The sequence below is a fragment of the Cheilinus undulatus genome, linkage group 6, assembly GCF_018320785.1.
Source record: "Cheilinus undulatus linkage group 6, ASM1832078v1, whole genome shotgun sequence".
Lineage (NCBI taxonomy): Eukaryota > Metazoa > Chordata > Actinopteri > Labriformes > Labridae > Cheilinus > Cheilinus undulatus.
Window position 1 is genome coordinate 40377652 of NC_054870.1, and position 17962 is coordinate 40395613.

Here is a 17962-nt window from a genome sequence, read left to right on the forward strand (position 1 = left end):
TGGCAGAGGTCTGCGCTCTCCGAGTGCTCTTCTAGTTATTACTGTACCGGAAATTCCACCACATTTATAGCTACAGTAAAACCCCCTAATAAGGTGGATAGAAAAATATAAATCTTAATACACAGATATGCTACTAATGACAGTGTTGATATTATTAAAAATAAGAAAATAATTGTACTAAAATATTTAGCATTCAAATTGACCAATATTGGATGTCGAGGACTCATCTTTTTGTTTTTTGGCCTTTTTGCCTTTGTTGGATAGGACAGCGGATAGAGTCGGAAACAGGGAAGAGAGCGGGGAGAGACATGCAGGAAATAGTGCCACGGGCCGGATTCGAACCCAGGTCGCCTGCATATATGGCGTGCACCTTAACCACTCAACTATCGGCGCTCCAAGACTCTCATTTTTTGTCACTACAGTATAAAACAAGCTTAATATCAGTGAGATCAGTGTCTTTTGTATCAATCAGCTTAAAAAACACTGAGATATAATTTTCGGCCCATGGGGTCACAAGCTTTAGATCTGAGAGGCTCATTTTCCTTCGGTTTAATACTGGAGAAAAGCAGGGTTTTTTTTATTTAAAATGGCAGACAACAGCAATTTATTTGACAGATTTTTCCTAGAGCATTAAACCATTATGGCACAATGAGGTATCATCTTAAAAACAGAATGGGTAAAACACATTAGTACAATGTTTAAAACTAGGAAACCAGACAAATGCCAGACACTAAAGTATAACCCTGATCCACTGACAGAAAAATAGAGTAAAAGCACTCCTTATGCCTAACAGATAATACAGCAGATATTAAATACCATCATACATGTATCCACTCACATCGTCCACACCCACCATCCTCAGAGGAGAGCGGGGAACATCATCTGTAATGTAGAAATATGGTCCTGAGGGACACAAAGGAAATGAGAGTGTTTAATTGAAGACATGAAAAGAGCGTGTCTCATTAGTGTGAGCTGAGGAAGTGTCATGGCCAACATGACTAGGAGCAGGTCAGAGGGGTAAAGACATTATACTAGGAACAAAGAGGGATATTAACCATTAGCTAATAACAGCTAATTCAGTACACACATTTTCACAATTTTGATATATGCTCTTAACTAACACAGTTTTATTGGAAACAAGACATTAAAAAGTATGCTGATGAATCTTATAAAAACACATTTAAATATGAGCATTCAGTAGCCTTTCCTGCTAAAACACAGTTTTTAGAAATGTCTGATAATTTAGAACATTGTAAACAGACAAGTTAAATATAACACTGTTATATTTTAGAAGATTTCAGTGAGGTCTCTTAAACTAAGCTAACATTTAAACTCCAGTGGTGATAATCCTGCTAGCCACTCTGTGGACCGTTCTGCAGAAAAGTCGCCTACTTTATATTAAAATAGAACATTAAGATACATCCACATGAAATTTAAGTAGAACATGTTAAGCTGCATTTCCACCACAGACTGCAAAATAAGATGGACGACATAACAGCTCCCCAGAAGTAAAGCTAAAACGTTGGACCTTCTCGACTGACTGGATAAAGTATGGGTCATTAGTTCCACCTCCTCCATATTAACAGACAAGACAAAAGTCAAACTGGAAAATCAAAATACTCACTATTTTTTGTCCAAACATGGTTTCTGCCATAAAGCATCATTCTCATTATCATGATTTATGTCTTTCTGAGAAATGTTTATATTACTAGCTTTTTAACGCCAAAATGAGTGGATTTAATGTCATGATAGACAACTTGTTAACGAATGGGTTCCTGGAACATCGTATGCATTGTGTTTTGTACCAACCCGAGGGATAATTGATGTTTTAGCAGCAAGGTAAATGTGTGTTTTGGTTAGTGGGAAGTGCAGGAGGTCAAAGTGATAGTGGAATCTACTGCTCAACTTTACAGCACCACAGATATATGTTCGTGCCCATCACTGAGGTTATAGCTTCATTTTTGTAAAATGATGAGAAGTAGATCAGTCATCTATCTCTGAGACAGTCCGTACTTTCCACTAAAATTACCCTGGATATTTTGGTCCATTCTGGGCTACTTCTCAGGGAATTAAAGGCTCCTCTCGTCCATTTTGAGTGCATTTTCACCAAACAATCTGTAGAGATGCATGAAAGTCTTCTGATTGATGCCACCAATTAACCAAAGAGAATATTTCAGTCCCATCTAATTTTTAAATCTTCCTTTAAAAAATGTGCCTGGTCTTTGTCTGCGAGTGCCTGACCTGAGTTTATTTATTTATTTATTTAAAGTCATCCTGTCCAGCCTACTTACAAATAACCAGCTAATCACAGTGTTTATATCAAGCAGCAACATCAGTACTGAAAAATTATCCCAGACAGAAATGCATAAAACTGCAGTCCCTCCAGTGTCCTCTTGAGGCTGGCTGTCAAAGCCCCATTAGCCCATTTTAACTACCTGTTTTTACAACAGGAATAAACATGTTCACACCCAGTTAAAAAATAGTTGTTTTTTTGGGGGGGGGGGGTTACTGTGGGTGGAAAAGTTAAATATATGCCTGTAACAACTGTGTTTTAAACAAGGGATGTGATTGTTGTAAAATTAATTTATCATTAATTCTTCATATGGAATTTAAGATTCAGGGGTGAATGGGGTCAGTTGTCACACATGTTGGTTGTCACACTCATTATATCTTGCCACCAGAGGGGGCTGTCTCCCAAAATTTGGTATGGCAATGTCCAGAATTAGGATCAGAGCTTAGCTACTGTACATTGTGATGAACTAAGCTATGTCTTTGTCAACTTGTCAATGAAATTCAATTTTAAAATTTAGTTCTGCCTTCTTTTAAAGATTTTTCCCATTAAAACAACATTATAACAAACAACCCCACAGTGTGTGGCAACCATCCATGTGATGGCATTGGTTGTCACAATGGGTCAGAGTCTTTGATCGTTTATTACCTATTTGTAAGGTTAAGTTTTAAAATGAGATGGATGCACAGTTCAAGCAAACACCATACGATTCAATTCAATGTAGGAATGACTATTGATAGATGTTTTAATGATGAGCAATTCACACTAGAGTAAAAAGTGTGACAACCAACCCTGTTCTCAGCTACTGAACTGAAGTGATGACCAGGTGATTCATGGATAGTACTATAATTCACACATTTACAGAAGGGCTAGTTGGTGAGATGAGAATTTCAGAAAACCCACAAACTTAGCAGAAAATAGCCAATGCTCTAACTGGGCTCTACATCTGTTTAGTATTTAGGTTATGCGCCAATTCCTTTAACAAAACTTGATCATCCCTATTGCTATGCAAATACTGATTATGAGGTCACACCCACATTTCTCACAAAGTATCATGGGGCTAGGAATAAGATGGATAAGAGGATTATACTTTAAATGTTTGTATTGATTTTTTAAAAACTCTTAACTTTTATCATGTTAGGCTGATAGTTACTCATAATTAGGGGCCTGGCTGATCTGCCATGGTGGGCACATTGTATCTGTTTGCCTGGAGGCTCTAGAACGGTCTTAATTCTGGCTTTTTGTCTTTTTGATTGAAAGCTAGTGAGAGCGACATTTCAAATATGGCGTTTGCCATTGATGGGCTTCATAACTGTGCTTCAGCAATCAATGTGTGATGTCACTAAGACTGTGTCCATGTATAGTACAGTCCATGGCTTCTACATGAGTTGTATCAGAGGCTCTGCTGCTTTGTCTCACTCTCTACTTGCCTCAGCAGTGGTTACAGGCCACAGGATACGCGGCACATACCACTTGCTGCAATTTAACCTTGTTGTGATACAAATTGATCAACTGTGGGGTTTTTTGCTGGCAGAGTCCAACAGTACTAGCTAAGTGGAACATATAATTACAAAGACAATGGTTAATATTCATGTTTTGTGCTTCATTTGGTTGAAGACTTATAGCAGAGTGGGATAAGGGAGAGGCAGATATTTTTTTCATGATGTTTCATGTTGCCAACTGCTACTTTAAGCACTTTTCCTCCAGCAGGAGCATTGTGCACATAAAATATAGTTCTTCAGACTTCTGTCAGACCTTTGTCGCCGTACTCTGGTACCCCCTTAAGTCTCTAGTTTCTCTGGAAAGTACCTGTGGCAGAAACGCAGCTTCTTATGACATTAGAGAGTAAATCAATCTAAAGAGGATATCATTACACAGTCGAGAGCACACCACAGACTCTGTAAACTAAGAATGCACAGTATATATTTGTTGGTGTAAGATCATAAAGTTATTTCAGTTCAGCTGAACAGAAAACAAACCGACAGTCTTAAATGTCTATGGCAGATTTATCCTCTCTTGGGTGCCCGCTGCCCACCCGTCTCCTGCCCTCGAGCAGAAACGACAGCACTATGACCCAGCGCTGAGCCAGTGACCTCTGCCTGGCTGTGCTTTCACACTGTCTGAAGTAAGTCGTCGTTCCCATGGCAACAGCATCAAACTGCTCCGTCAGTAGCCACGCCTCCCAAAGGAGCGTCAGAGCATTCATCACCATCATGACCACAACCCAAAACTCCTCCCCGAGCAGTGAGAGCCACTTCGACAGGCTGTGACTGCCTGCAGGAAGCTTGTCAAAAAGGTAATTGGTTGCTGTGGCAACAAAAAGAAGGTGGGCAATCACCATGGAGAGGATGAAGAAGAGGAAGAGGCGATGATTTCCTCGTCCGATGCAGCGGTTGAGGAAAAGGCAGTGGTGGTCGTAGTCTCTAATGCACACGTCACACAGCTTACAGTGTTTGGTGAAGTCGGGAGGAAACAACTACAAGGGGAACAGAGAGATACATTAAAATTTAAACTACTTATAGGGTGTTGGCCATTAATTCAAAAACATACATCTCAAACTTTAATGTCACTGTCTTCCAAAGACATGATGCTGTTTTTATGGTTTTGGTTCTTAATTCAAAAGGGGTCATTGTATATAAATCAACCTTAATCAGATGTAAAATCTCTTGAAATGGTGGAGAGCTCAATATTCATTGCCATTCCCTTAGTGTGATGGTGTTAGATGTTGTCAACCCTGCTCTGTGTTTTTATGTGGTCTTCTTCTTCGTGGGTGAGTTGCTGTTGTTCCTAAACACTTCCACTTCCTAATAGTATCACTTACAGTACAATATCCAAAAGGGATGAAATTTCACAAAGGTGGTATCCTATCACAGTATCATGCTTGAAGTCAATGAGCTCTTCAGAACGACCCATTTTGTTTCATAAATGTTTGCAAATGGCGACTGCATAGCTACAAGCTTGATTTTATACACCTGTGGCAACAGGTCTAATTGAAAAACTTGAATTCAGTAATAAAAACACTTTTGTCCATATAGTGCATATTGCAGTAGAAAGTTTTAAATATACTGCTAGGAAAGAAAAACAAACAAGCTTTGACAATAAGTTACCGATCTAAAAAAGCAGTTGAATTTCAACTGTTGAACCAGCATCAAGACTTTACCTTAGTCCCTGCTATGTTATCTTTAAACTGGCATGTCATTTATTCAATGAACCTTGCTTGCAGTAGTGTCACTAGACCATACACCTTTTATTTTATCAGGCATAATGTGCAGTACCTTGAGAAATTTCTTAACACTTTATACTGTGCATTTGTTTATATGTACTATTTATTCAAATTCCTGTGATTCGTAAATATCTTTTTTCTTATACACGTGTCACTTTTGCATATACACTATTTTTCCAAAAGTATTTACTCACCCATCCAAATAATTGAAATCAGGTGTTCCAATCACTTCCATGGCCACAGGTGTATAAAATCAAGCACCTAGGCATGCAGACTGTTCTACAAACATTTGTGAAAGAATGGGTCACTCTCAGGAGCTCAGTGAATTCCAGCATGGTACTGTGATAGGATGCCACCTGTGCAACAAGTCCAGTCATGAAATGTCCTTGCTCCTAAATATTCCACAGTCAACTGTCAGTGGTATTATAACAAAGCTGAAGGATTGGGAACGACAGCAACTCAGCCACGAAGTGGCAGGCCATGTAAAATGACGGAGCGGGGTCAGCAGATGCTCAGGCGCATAGTGCACAGAGGTTGCCAACTTTCTGCAGTCAATTGCTACAGACCTCCAAACTTCTTGTGGCCTCAAGATTAACTCAAGAACAGTGCGTAGAGAGCTTCATGGAATGGGTTTCCATGGCTGAGCAGCTGCATCCAAGCCGTACATCACCAAGTGCAATGCAAAGCGTCGGATGCAGTGGTGCAGGGCACACCGCTACTGGACTCTAGAGCAGTGGAGATGCATTCTCTGGAGTGATGAATCGCGCTTCTCCAGCTGGCAGTCAGATGGATGATTCTGGGTTTGGTGGTTGCCAGGAGAACGGGACTTGTCTGACTGCATTGTGCCGAGTGTAAAGTTTGGTGGAGGGGGAATTATGGTGTGGGTTTGTTTTTCAGGAGCTAGGCTTGGCCCCTTAGTTCCAATGAAAGGAACTCTGAATGCTTCAGCATACCAAGAGATTTTGGACAATTCCATGCTCCCAACTTTGTGGGAACAGTTTGGGGATGGCCCCTTCCTGTTCCAACATGACTGTGCACCAGTGCACAAAGCAAGGTCCATAAAGACATGGATGAGAGAGTTTGGTGTGGATGAACTTGACTGGCTTGCACAGAGTCCTGACCTCAACCCGACAGAACACCTTTGGGATGAATTAGGGCAGAGACTGAGAGCCAGGCCTTCTCATCCAACATCAGTGTGTGACCTCACAAATATGCTTCTATAAGAATGGTCAAAAATTCCCATAAACACACTCCTAAACCTTTTGGAAGCCTTCCCAGGAGAGTTGAAGCTGTTATAGCTGCAAAGGGTGGACTGATGTCATATTAAACCCTATGGATTAAGAATGGGATGTCGATTAAGTTTATATGCAAGTCAAGGCAGGTGAGCAAATACTTTTGGCAATATAGTGTATGTCCTTCTACACTGATCTTTTGGACTAATGCTTATTTATATTGCTTATTTTAGTCTACCTTTCGTTTGTTATTTATAGCTGCTATTTTTTATTTTAGGGAAACTGCAATGGCAGAATGTTTAATTTGATTTGGTTCTGAAGGTCTTTTTACCTCTGCCAAGAAGGTTATGTGATCGGGTGGGTTTGTTCGTTTGTTTGTTCGTTTGTTAGCAACATAACTCAAAAAGTCATGGACGGATTTTGATGAAATTATCAGGAAATGTCAGAAATGGCATAAGGAAGATTAGATTTTGGGAGTGATCCAGATCACCATCTGGATCCAGGAATGTTTTTAAAGGATTCTTCACTATTGGGAGATAGGGCTAATGGCGGAGGTCTGCGCTCTCTGAGTGCTTTTCTAGTTTTGTACTGCTTCAAAGCTTGTTGCTTTAGCTTTTGCCTTATTTGATAGGACAGCTGAAGAAACACAGGAAAGGTGCAAAGTGGAGAGTGAGGGGTTTAATGCATCAGATTTTATCTCAGTTAATGGGTTGCTTGCTGATGCTCTACTAACTGAGCTAAACTGACACAAAAACACCATATCAATAGCAAATCAGATATGTACAGTATCAGTGTTGACATCACTGGTTGTCAGGGAGCCATTACTTGATGTTTAACATCTATAGAGTTGTTTTGTGTTCTGACCTATCAGGAGTATTACTCTTCAGCTCATCCTATCCGGTTTACACAATAAATTCTATTTCAATTTGCAGAATCTTCATAGGAACACAGAGACAGATGATAATATTTTTGAGGTGGGAATTCCTCTGGTTTCTGTTTGTAGTAGAAGATCATTCTTGATCCGTTCAGTATGCACACGTTGCATGAAAGAAAACTGTCCATGCAGAGATAGAAATCAAGCAAAATGCACTGGTGATGATGCAATACAGGACAATATCTGCAAAAACCTGATGATGACTTAGCTTCACTTGATCCCTCTAAGCACATATCTGCATGCATGTTCAGCAACTCAACAATGAGCCTTTGGCTGTCATCTTTCAATAGCTCCAGTCTTGCTCCTCAAGTAAAGCACTGGAGTAAACACTGGACTGGTAGAGCTTTTATCAAAAACTGCTAGTTATGCCTGAAGTCTCATAAAATTGTCCGTCCCTACAAAAGGCGTAGCTGTTGCATAAATAAAGCTGATTGTTCCTACATCTCTTGATACTAAACGGATGAATAATATGGTGGGACCTCCTTAATTGTTTGTATGACTGAAGTCCATTGATATGATGTTCTAAAGTACTGGTTCTCAAATGGTGGGTTGGGACCCAAAAGTGGTCCGGGAAACCATTTTCAGTGGGTTGCAGATAAATGCCTGGGAAAGAGATTTAGCAGAAAGTCTATGCTGTGCTTTTATGTTTAAGAATGGTGAAACGCTCCCATTTTTCATTAAAAGCATTTGGTTCTGATGAAAAAATCCAAGACATTTGGGTCACAATTTGTTGTAAAGTAAGTGGTGGTGGGTCCTGATGCCAGACTCCTGCTTTTGAGAAAATAGAGTCTGTCTGAATGCAGTTCTCTGAAAAGGATTGAGCAGATTATCTATGCTGCATGTTCAGTAGCTCTAATTAGTAATAGATAGTGAGTTAATTGACTTCAAGCCTTCATAGATTTTGGTTCCTTTTTTATAATTTAGTATAAAAGAAAAATCATCTTGCAGAGTCTTAATCACCTTAAAAATTTTAGAACATGTTACATTGCTATTCACACCAGGGGGAGGAGGATTATGTGGATTTTAAATATCAGGATAGAAAACTTAAAACTAGAAACCTAGGAGGATTTGTGAACCATTTTGAGTCTGTGGTTGAGAACCAGAGTAAAAGTCTCACCTCACAGTATGGACAGAACCTGTGATGGCTCTGGTTTTGCTCCACCAGGTCGGCGATGCAGGAGAAGCGAGGATCTGCGTCTGCTCTGTCCAGAGTCCCTGGATCCTGAGTCAGAATCTTACAGAACAAACCCAGGACTAAAGAGAAGTGGACCATAGAAACCTGGACAAGAGCGCTGGTTGGCCACACACGTTCAGGTTGTTAAGGTTAAACACAAAATATCTTCATATACAAAATCCATGTCAATACATTTGAAGGAGAATGACAGCTATGAGAGAAGTGACAACAAGTTGAAAGTATGAGTTTTAAAGAAAGTTTAATAGGTTGCAAAAATAGGACTTGGTTTTTTTAAAGCAATGTTTTCTAATGACTTTTTGATCTATTCCACAGTATCAACTATCTGTAAGTTTTCTTTTTTATCATATTAAACTATGGGAAAGTTTAAAGGTACTTAAAGTCACATTTAGTCATGCTTTTCCAGTGGTAGTTTGGTCTTTATATGCTATTATATTCTTTTGCTTTAATTGCAGTCAATCACAGAAACAATTACTAAGTCAAAAAAGTAACACAGATACAGCCATGTGCATAAGTTTGGCATGTAGGGCACTAAGGGTTTATCACAGGGCCACAGGCCCTCGCTCACCAGCTAATGCATTTCTTTTATCTGGGCCTTTACTCCTGGTAATATGCCTGGGGACCGCTGGCAGTTTTCAGCCTCCTTGGGACATCCACAGGATGACTGGGGGCTTGTGGAAGCTCTACTACCTGCCTAGATGGTATCTGTTACTCTGCCCTGAAGACGTGGACTTAGTTATTTTTTTCAACGGATTATTTTCCCATGCTGCTGGTGATATGCAAAGACATCCAGGGCACAACTGGGGTTGTGTCAACCCTATGGTGCCCTCAGGTGGCTTACTCGCCACAGCTATGCCTTACTTCAGCCTTGACTTTTGGCTCAAACACGCCTAAAAGTTCTGCACAGTACCGTAAGCCATATTCTAACATACCTCAATGAGCATACATCAGTAAATTTTCTTTAAACAGGGCTCTACGAAATAAATGTCAGTGGTTCCCAAACTTTTTTAAGCCAGGCCATCTTTGGAAGATGAAAATATTCTCATTGTGTAATATTAAACTATAAAAACTTCCAAGCAGCTTTTAAAAGGAGGTAATTTAAAAGTGGCACAACAAAATGAAACTTTTATTTTCAAGATGTAGCAAAAGTCATTGTTTTTAACAGATGCATAAATTCTGGAAGGATGGGATCTTTTGAGATTTTTACTTCCAGTCCTGAAGTTACTCAGTGACTAGTTTGGGCTTGTGCAAAAAATCTTCTGGTACTTCCTTTTAAATGTCCAGCTCTGATCTGTTTTTATTCTTAACTGTGGCAACTGAAGGGAAACCCTTTATCACACGGGTAGGATGTGATAATAGGAAGGAGTGTGGCTCTCTTTATTACTCACTGTTGTACAGGTGAAGCCAAGGCAGCATATGACTCATCATGTTTTTTCTTTTTTTAGCAATCCTGATGTCTGGTTTAAGACTATTATTACTTTACATTTATTTTGAAATCCTCTGACAAAATCTGCCATGCTTTGTCAGGAGTAAAAATGTTATGTGCTGATGTTGTATAGCCTTGTTGCTACTAGGGCCATGGACCTACTCTGGGAATCACTGAGCTATAATAAGACCAGGCAGAACAAGGCGCTTTTTTATTGGATTCCATTTTAGATTTGTTATCTAACATAGAAATCCATTAAAGAGGATGAACACAGTCCAAATTCAGTCCAATCTAAGTGGACTTGTGCAGAGCATTAATCTTCCAAGTGTTACCTTCGTTGTGATCATTAAAGACCAGTATTAGTTGAGTACCAGTGGAAGGTTTAGCTTTAGTAAGAGGAGCAAAGAGATGGAAACACATGATCCATACAGAAAGACCTAAAACTTAGTAAGCTGGTCTCATTGGATTAAATAGGGACATCTTGCTGCAGATGTTTTGAATGATAAATTTTGATTGTAGTGTATCTCAATAAATACTTTCTGTTTCTCTTGTCCTTCAATGTATTATTTGTTTTGGACATTTTATTTATATGGATGCAAATTGTTTATCTGTAACTTTGTAATTTTAATTGTGCTGCTGCTTATCTTGGCCACTCTTGAAAAAGAGATTTTTAATTTCAGTGACCTGTTTTTCCTGGTTAAATAAAGTTTGAATCAATGAAATCCTAATGGGACCATGAATATTAACATGTAATTCTTGAATACTGCACCATCACTTTAAGAATTGACTTTTTTGTAGCACAGTCACAAATCTAAGGGAATTTTTTCTCTTCTGAGGGGTGGACAATGGCAACATAGTGTATGGAAATCTTACTCCAAGAACCAGATTTATCAGTCTAAAATTGTAAAATTGAAATATCTCTCTCTGATCAGCAAAATTGATATCCTTATGTCATACCAGGAGCAAGTCAAATATTCCAAAAGATACATAGGAGGCTAAAATTGTGTAACACTTAAGGATATTTGGCATTATTTTTCCATAGAAGCACAGCAAGGAATGAAACAAGCCAGCTATGAGGGTCCCCAGGTAGATTGGGTTGGGTAACCTGGAAGAAAAGAAAAATGCTAACTCAATTAAGAAAATTAACACTTAATTTACAGATAAAAATTCAGCTATAGCACTTCCTTTTATGGTCAAACCTTTGGTATGTGGTCATTCGGTGGTACTGTGTGAAAATACTCCGAGCCAACCAGGGGAAGAGCAACCCACAGATCAAGCCACCATAACCTCCTAACATGGCTGCTATCAGCAGGATTGAAGCTCCGCTCAGGGTTGGAAAGAACAGTGTCCAGTAATACAAAACTGTTGATAAAAATATTTGTGAAACTTTCAATAAATGCAAAAATAATGCTTCAATGATAATGTAACTATAAAAAAGAAGTGTTTACCATGAGACTCTCTGGGTTTGTGGTGTATTGGCTTATTAATGTACTGACTCAGTAGCTTGGTGAGCTGCTGATGTCTAAAGAAAAACACACAGTAAAGCAGAGGTATTAATCAGCATCATTATCCCAGGAGAAACCAAGTAATCTAGGAAAGCAAACATTGTGTATTTGAAGGTACTCAGGGATGTTTCTATCCAGTGCAGCAGCCTGATCGTCAGTGTTTTCACAAGATTCCTGGACACAGCACAATCACCTGAATGTTTTCCCCTGTTTGCTGAGCTCCAGTGGTGTTAGGCCGCTATGGTTCTTCTGGTAGAGCATCCCACAGCCTGTCCTCTGGAGCAGCGTCCAGCACACCTCCACTCCTCCCCGCTCTGCGGCAACATGAAGCGCTGTCGCTCCCTGCTGGTCAACTGCATCCACAGCACATCTCTGAAACACAAAAAGAGGGCTGAGCTGTACAACTGCAGCTTGAAGATAGTCCCTTCTGCAACTGCTTCATTTCACAAATGTTATCTTTGAAGCAGCTGTAGCTGGTGTTTTCACTGTCCTAAGCACATGGGATAAAAACATCTTTGTTAAACAGGGCCTTATGGACTCTGAGTCCTGCTGACTTTTATATGACTTAATACTTTTTGCAGCCATGTTTCAAAGGGTACCTGATTGGGATCAAAACTTTATGTTAACAACTATAACTATTTTGTTTAAAATGTTTCAAAATTGAAATCACAGTCTAAAGCTGCACTAAAACCTGAGAGACTAGCGGTGAAGTTTATAGATTAACATTTTGGTAGCATTTGATGCAATGAGGAATTCACTATTAGGAAGAAAGGAAAAGTTTGTGTGAAGACAGAGCACCAGATCTAACAAGTATCCAGTTGTAATGATTTAAGAAGCTTTCATTTTGTATCAGTTTTGGCAGTCTCAGTGGGTAAACCAGTACAAACTGATCTGTCTTTTGTATGTGTAAGTAGTATTCTCTTCCTCTTACTGGTCAGCATACAACTTCCTCAAAATTTTGCAGAAAAAGTGTGAAAAAATGCTGTGGATGCTCTGCAGAGACTTTTAAGATGATGTAGGATGTGCAGAATGTTCTGAATTTAGGAATACTGGTTGATGAAAAATGTATCTTCCCTTTGTAGTCTACCTTAAGGACATGCTTTTTGTTACACATACGGAAAAATTGCATCTGCACTTTTTCAGGCTTTCAAAAATTACATTTCTGAAGTCTTAACCTAAGATCTTTTGTTTGGACCTACTTTTATTTTGAAAGAAAACAAGGAACTTTGGGTAGGATGAGGATTATATGACTTTAACCATGGAAAGGAACTTGTGTATTGAAAAGGAAACAGGGGATCAGCTAAAAGACAAATGTTTAATTTAACAATGTGCACATGCCTTCTGACTTGTCCAATGAGCTGTTTGTGAGTTTTTTAAGACTGAAATGAGGAATTAAGAAGCGATAGTGCATTTATTTTACATCACTATGGCTGCAGGGAGATGCTGCAGCAGTTTAACCAAAGTGTGCCGAAAGGTACAATAAAGCATGTGATTACTTGCCTTTAAAGAAGTGTAATACTGCAGTAATTGTGGACCTTGATTATTTGTGATTAATGCATTAGCTATAACAGCCCTGGCACAAATATTACACAAAGAGCAAATTCAAAAGAGTATAGGGGCCTTTCTTAGTACAGTGTCCTGTTAATCTACTTAGAGACCCTCATTCACCACTTTAACTGGTTTCAACAGACGGCATCACGTCTCTCCTGTCCTTGCTTCCCTCGACTGGCTCCCTGTTACTTTACAACTTGATTTAAAAATGTAACATTTTATTCTTGCATTAATGTTTATTTTTTGAGAACTTCTGTGATTGGCCTGATTGTTGCCATTTATTTCATTATTCTCAAAGTCCTGCCTTTATTATGTCTGTTAAAGCACCCTGTAAACATCTGTTTTTAAACATGCTATACAAATCAAGTTATTAGTATTAATGTTATTATCCTGTAGTGTACATGCTCTGTTTGTGTGTTTTAAAACTGAAAACTGTTATTAAAATACGGAAAGCTCTTTCACTCTAAAAGCTGTAGATTGCTCTGTCTGAAACAAACAAACCCTGTGGTGATAGTAGCAGACATCAGAGGTCCTCCATCAGAGGGCAGGTGTTTTGAAATAGCCAGTTCTCTTAGTGATGGTCTGCCTTGCTTTTGTAGGTAAAAGATGTATCATTGTATGAAACTTTTTTTTATACTTTTTTTTTAAAAACCTCCTCACTGTGGATTATATGTGTCAGAAAATTGTTATCATTTTAGACACACAGCAACAATAGTATACCAAAGACTTTTGTGACAGAGACAACTTATCAGTCTAATACCAATACTGTGTTTATTTGCTCTGGTTCGGGCTACTAAAACATGGAGATGTCTGGGGTTTATATTTTTTTTTAATTCATCAGCCAACTACATATATAGGTATTCTATGCAGGGTTGGGTGTAAATATCAGTATAATTTAGCTACTTGTCTGAAAGTGTCTGCAAAGAGTCTTAAAAGAGGGTTTAATGACAGTCACATTTAACCATGCAGTAAATGTGCTGGCTGGAGAACCAGAGAATAAAATTGCAACAATTTCAATAATGTACCCATTTATAGTTTGAAGTTGATTGCTGTGGGATGTAACAGCCATAGCTATCTTTCACTGAAAGTCACAACCAAAATATCTGAATAGCTTTTATGCAATAAATGTTTTATTTTACCGTTGGTCCTTTAGATGAGTGGCTCTTAATTTATTGGTTGTGACCCAAAAGTGTGTCGCAGCAACTTTTTCAGTTGGTTAAAGAGGTAGCCTGGAGAATAAGAAAATTTGGGGCAAAAAGTCAGTGTTGCAGAGTTATTTTAGGGAGTAATTGGGAGGTGGTAACATAGCTAATGCTGGATGCTTTCCCCACTAAAGATGAAAGATGTAGATGTGTAAAATTTGATTTCAAGCAGTCAGTTTAGCAAATTGTAGCATAAACATGACACAAATTAGGAAAGATGGGATTATGGTGAGTTTTGAAGCTATTAAGAAAAACAAGGAGATGTTTTCTACCATCTCAGTTCCAAACTGTATGTTTTTTTTAACTGGTTTACTACTTGTCATCATAAAAGTGGGAGTGGGTCTGAGGACTGACCACTAAAGAAACACTACTCTAAGCGTGTGGGTGAGACTATACCATACCTGTTCTCTGAGCAAATATCGGACCACTTCTGTGTTGCCTGTAGATGCAGCCAGGTGAAGGGGTGTCACCTGGTACATGTCTGTGTCTGTGAACCGAAACATCCCCGTCTCCCACAAATAATGCACTGCAACGCTATAAAATAAATAAATGATAGTAACAGTTAGTAATAAAGCAACTGTGACGTGACACAAAAATACTGTATTAAACTGTTTCCTTCACTCACATGCTTCCCCCAGTAACTGCATGATGCAGTGATGTTTTTCCTTGCAGGTCTATGAGGCGCAAATCAGCTCCGTACTGCATCATCTGATGTATGATGTAGATGTTCCCTTGCCTGAAAAAATGGGATTACAAAAGCACAAACAGCTTTATACCCCTGTTCTCCAACGACTTCACTGCCTGCCTGTCAAATATCACATTACTAAAACATTTTACTTTTAACATTAATGGCTCTCCATAACCTGTTACCTCTGTATCACTCTAATCCCCTTCATACCTACACAACTACCTGTGCCCTCTTCTTCCTGCATGCTCGCTTAACCTCTTTGGGGTCTTCATCATTCAGTTGGACAGTCCAACTCTCTCTAGCAAGCAATCTGTAATAATGACTCTCTTCATACTTTGAAATCCTGCATTAAAGTCCACCTTTTTGGAAGTTCCTATTCATTCTAACCATGCTCTTTTCCCTTAATAGCATATCACATCTGCCTTTTAATTTTATTGCTTACTGTTAACTTAGACCCTGCTCTTGAGTCAATATTATTGCTGTTATATTTGTAAGGTGAAATTGATGGTCCTGAAAGACACCCATAGATAAAATGTTTTATTATGCTATTGTTACATTTACAAGCACACCAACACAAATTTGTTTGAAACTTGAGACTTTGTGCGCAATTTCTGCCTACCTGCAGGCAAAATGAAAGGCAGTCTGCCCTGCATCACATGTCAGGTTGGGGTCAGCTCCATTACTAAGGAAAAGGTCAACCAGGGCACGGTTACCATGGAGGGCAGCGTAGTGGAGCGGGGTAAAACCACCCCAGCCTGGATGAAGACAAACACACACAGTCAGGTTTGAAGATGCAGACCTTCAGATTGATCTACAGTCTCTGTTTACACCTGGCGTAAAAGTGCAGCCTGTCAGTCTGCTGGTTGTTTAAACCTTCTGGAGTTGGGTTTTGGGTTCCTTTTGGCACAATGTGACTTTGTTATGTGTTGTCACAGGATCTGTCCACGCAGATCTGTGCCAGGCCACCTCACAGAGGAGCTGCAGGGTTAGGTTTCTCTTTTGGCTATGTTGCAAAATCAAATCAAGAGACACTGAAGCATGAAGTTTGCTATTATTTTTTTCTAATTAAATCTTAACCTAACTGCCCAAAAGTGGTTTAAAAACAAAACGTACAGAAATGTAATACAGATAGATCCATTACACCCTTGATGCATTAATGTTTGAGGCATTAATGTTTATTTTAAGTCAACGGTTTATTTCTAGCCAAATCAGGGAAAAAAAAAAAAAAAAAACACCGGCAGGTGAAAACTATTATTTTGACAGCAACCCAGTAGGTAGGTTTAAGGATATGCGTTAAATAAAAAAGTACACTGACCAGATCAACATGTAATTTTTAAAAATGTGAATTTTTTCTACCTTACCTTTCTGTTTGAGGACTGATCGGTCGTTTTGAACGAAGTGAATACACTGTTCAATATTTCCTCTCTGTATACAGTCAAATATGTCTCCACAGCTAACGGAGCACACAGGCATCGGATGCATTATGACGGGTGCAGAGAGACAGAGCCAGCCTGCTAATATTTCAACCGACAGAAACTGCAACGGAAACAAAATCAGCTCCTCGGAAGAACCGCTACAACATCATAACGTAAGTGAGAAGGGAGATCATATTTCGCTGAAAACTAACGGGGATCTTACATTGTGCTAAACTGATTGAGGCAGGTCACGCCCTGGACGTATCATTGGCTGCTGCAGGCCACATGACATGTGACGTCAACGCGTCAACAAAGCGCATGGTCCCTGTGTAAATAAGGTAATACTTCGGCAGTCACCCCCCCTATGTGTCAGTTACAGCTAGGATATATTTGGACAGAATTGTCAACTCAGTTTTGTTTTGTCGTGGAAGTTTTTACAGTTATTAGACTCAAATGTATTCTTTACTTAAACTATCAGATGCAGAATTAAGTAATATAAAGGAAACAACATCTGGCTATGCACTCTTTACCGAAATGGTTGTTCGCCAACGTTTAACTTGACTGTGCACTTCCACGTGCAGTTAGCTTACTAAATTTACGAGTGGTGGTAAAAACGGAACAATATTGGTTCACCCAAAGCTCTGCTTAAGTGCTGAAGTGAATACCGGTAGTCATGATTCGGCTGCTGGGGGCGGACTGCTGCATCTCTGCAGAGGGGTTAATAAAACCAAAGCACGCCGCGAAGTGAAGCTGGTGAGTGTCCGGTGTTTCGGTTTAACGAGCTACCCTAGCAAACTGGTGACTCAACCAAGACTCCTTGGCCGACAGAGTAGCCGCTGAAGACGTGAATAAGAGAAGTAACGATTGCGTCAAAAACTACTTGTTAGATACAGTGCATTCAGAAGGTATTCAGACCCCCTTCACTTTTTTTCTACATTTTTGTTATGTTGCAGCCTGATGCTACAGTCGAAAAAAAACCCGTTTTTGTTCTCATTAATCTACTCTCAGTACCTCATCATGATTCATGACAACCTGAAAACAAAATTTTAGAAACGTTTGCACATTTTAAAAATACCCTGAAATATCATAATGACATACCAGTAAGTATTCAGGCCCTTTGCACAACTCTTGAATTTAAGCTCAAGTGCTTCCCATTTCTCTGGATCTTTGCTGAGATGTTTCAACACTTTGACTGGAGTCAACCTGTGGTGAATTAAATTGATTGGACACCTGTCTATAGAATGCCTCACAGCTGACGATGCATGTCAGAGCGAAAACATAGCCATGAGTTCAAAGGAACTGCT

General features: G+C 39.2%; 2 protein-coding genes across 4 annotated transcripts in view; one reads left to right on the forward strand and one right to left on the reverse strand.

Annotated features, from left to right (window-relative positions):
- Positions 1-576: 576 nt before the first annotated feature.
- si:ch211-223a10.1 (probable protein S-acyltransferase 23) lies at positions 577-17854 on the reverse strand. 2 transcript variants are annotated; one of them, XM_041789127.1, is made up of 10 exons: positions 17757-17854; positions 15863-15998; positions 15181-15291; positions 14957-15089; positions 11996-12174; positions 11746-11819; positions 11497-11659; positions 11320-11402; positions 8797-8987; positions 577-4766 (listed from the first exon to the last, which is right to left on the reverse strand). In XM_041789127.1, the coding sequence occupies exons 3-10, from the start codon at positions 15261-15263 to the stop codon at positions 4278-4280; spliced, it is 1395 nt and encodes a 464-aa protein (XP_041645061.1). In that variant the 5' UTR covers positions 15264-15291; positions 15863-15998; positions 17757-17854; the 3' UTR covers positions 577-4277. The 2 variants fall into 2 exon arrangements, with proteins under 2 accessions (XP_041645061.1, XP_041645059.1); XM_041789125.1 differs by lacking the exon at positions 17757-17854 and adding an exon at positions 16605-16889.
- The window catches only part of wdfy4 (WDFY family member 4), a 75611-nt gene continuing 74681 nt past the window's right edge, over positions 17033-17962 (forward strand). For both annotated transcript variants that reach the window (XM_041789122.1, XM_041789124.1), the window contains exon 1: positions 17033-17411. The gene's annotated coding sequence lies outside the window, so the exon portion shown is untranslated. The remainder of the gene's footprint in view (positions 17412-17962) is intronic.

Coding starts and splice junctions, on each gene's coding strand:
- si:ch211-223a10.1 (XM_041789125.1), bottom strand. CDS start 16,725: ATGCATCCGATGCCTGTGTGCTCCGTTAGCTGTGGAGACATATTTGAC. Junction 15,090..15,180: donor GCAGTTACTGGGGGAAGCAT/GTGAGTGAAGGA, acceptor TTTATTTTATAG/CGTTGCAGTGCATTATTTGT. Junction 11,820..11,995: donor AAACAGGGGAAAACATTCAG/GTGATTGTGCTG, acceptor GTTTTTCTTTAG/ACATCAGCAGCTCACCAAGC.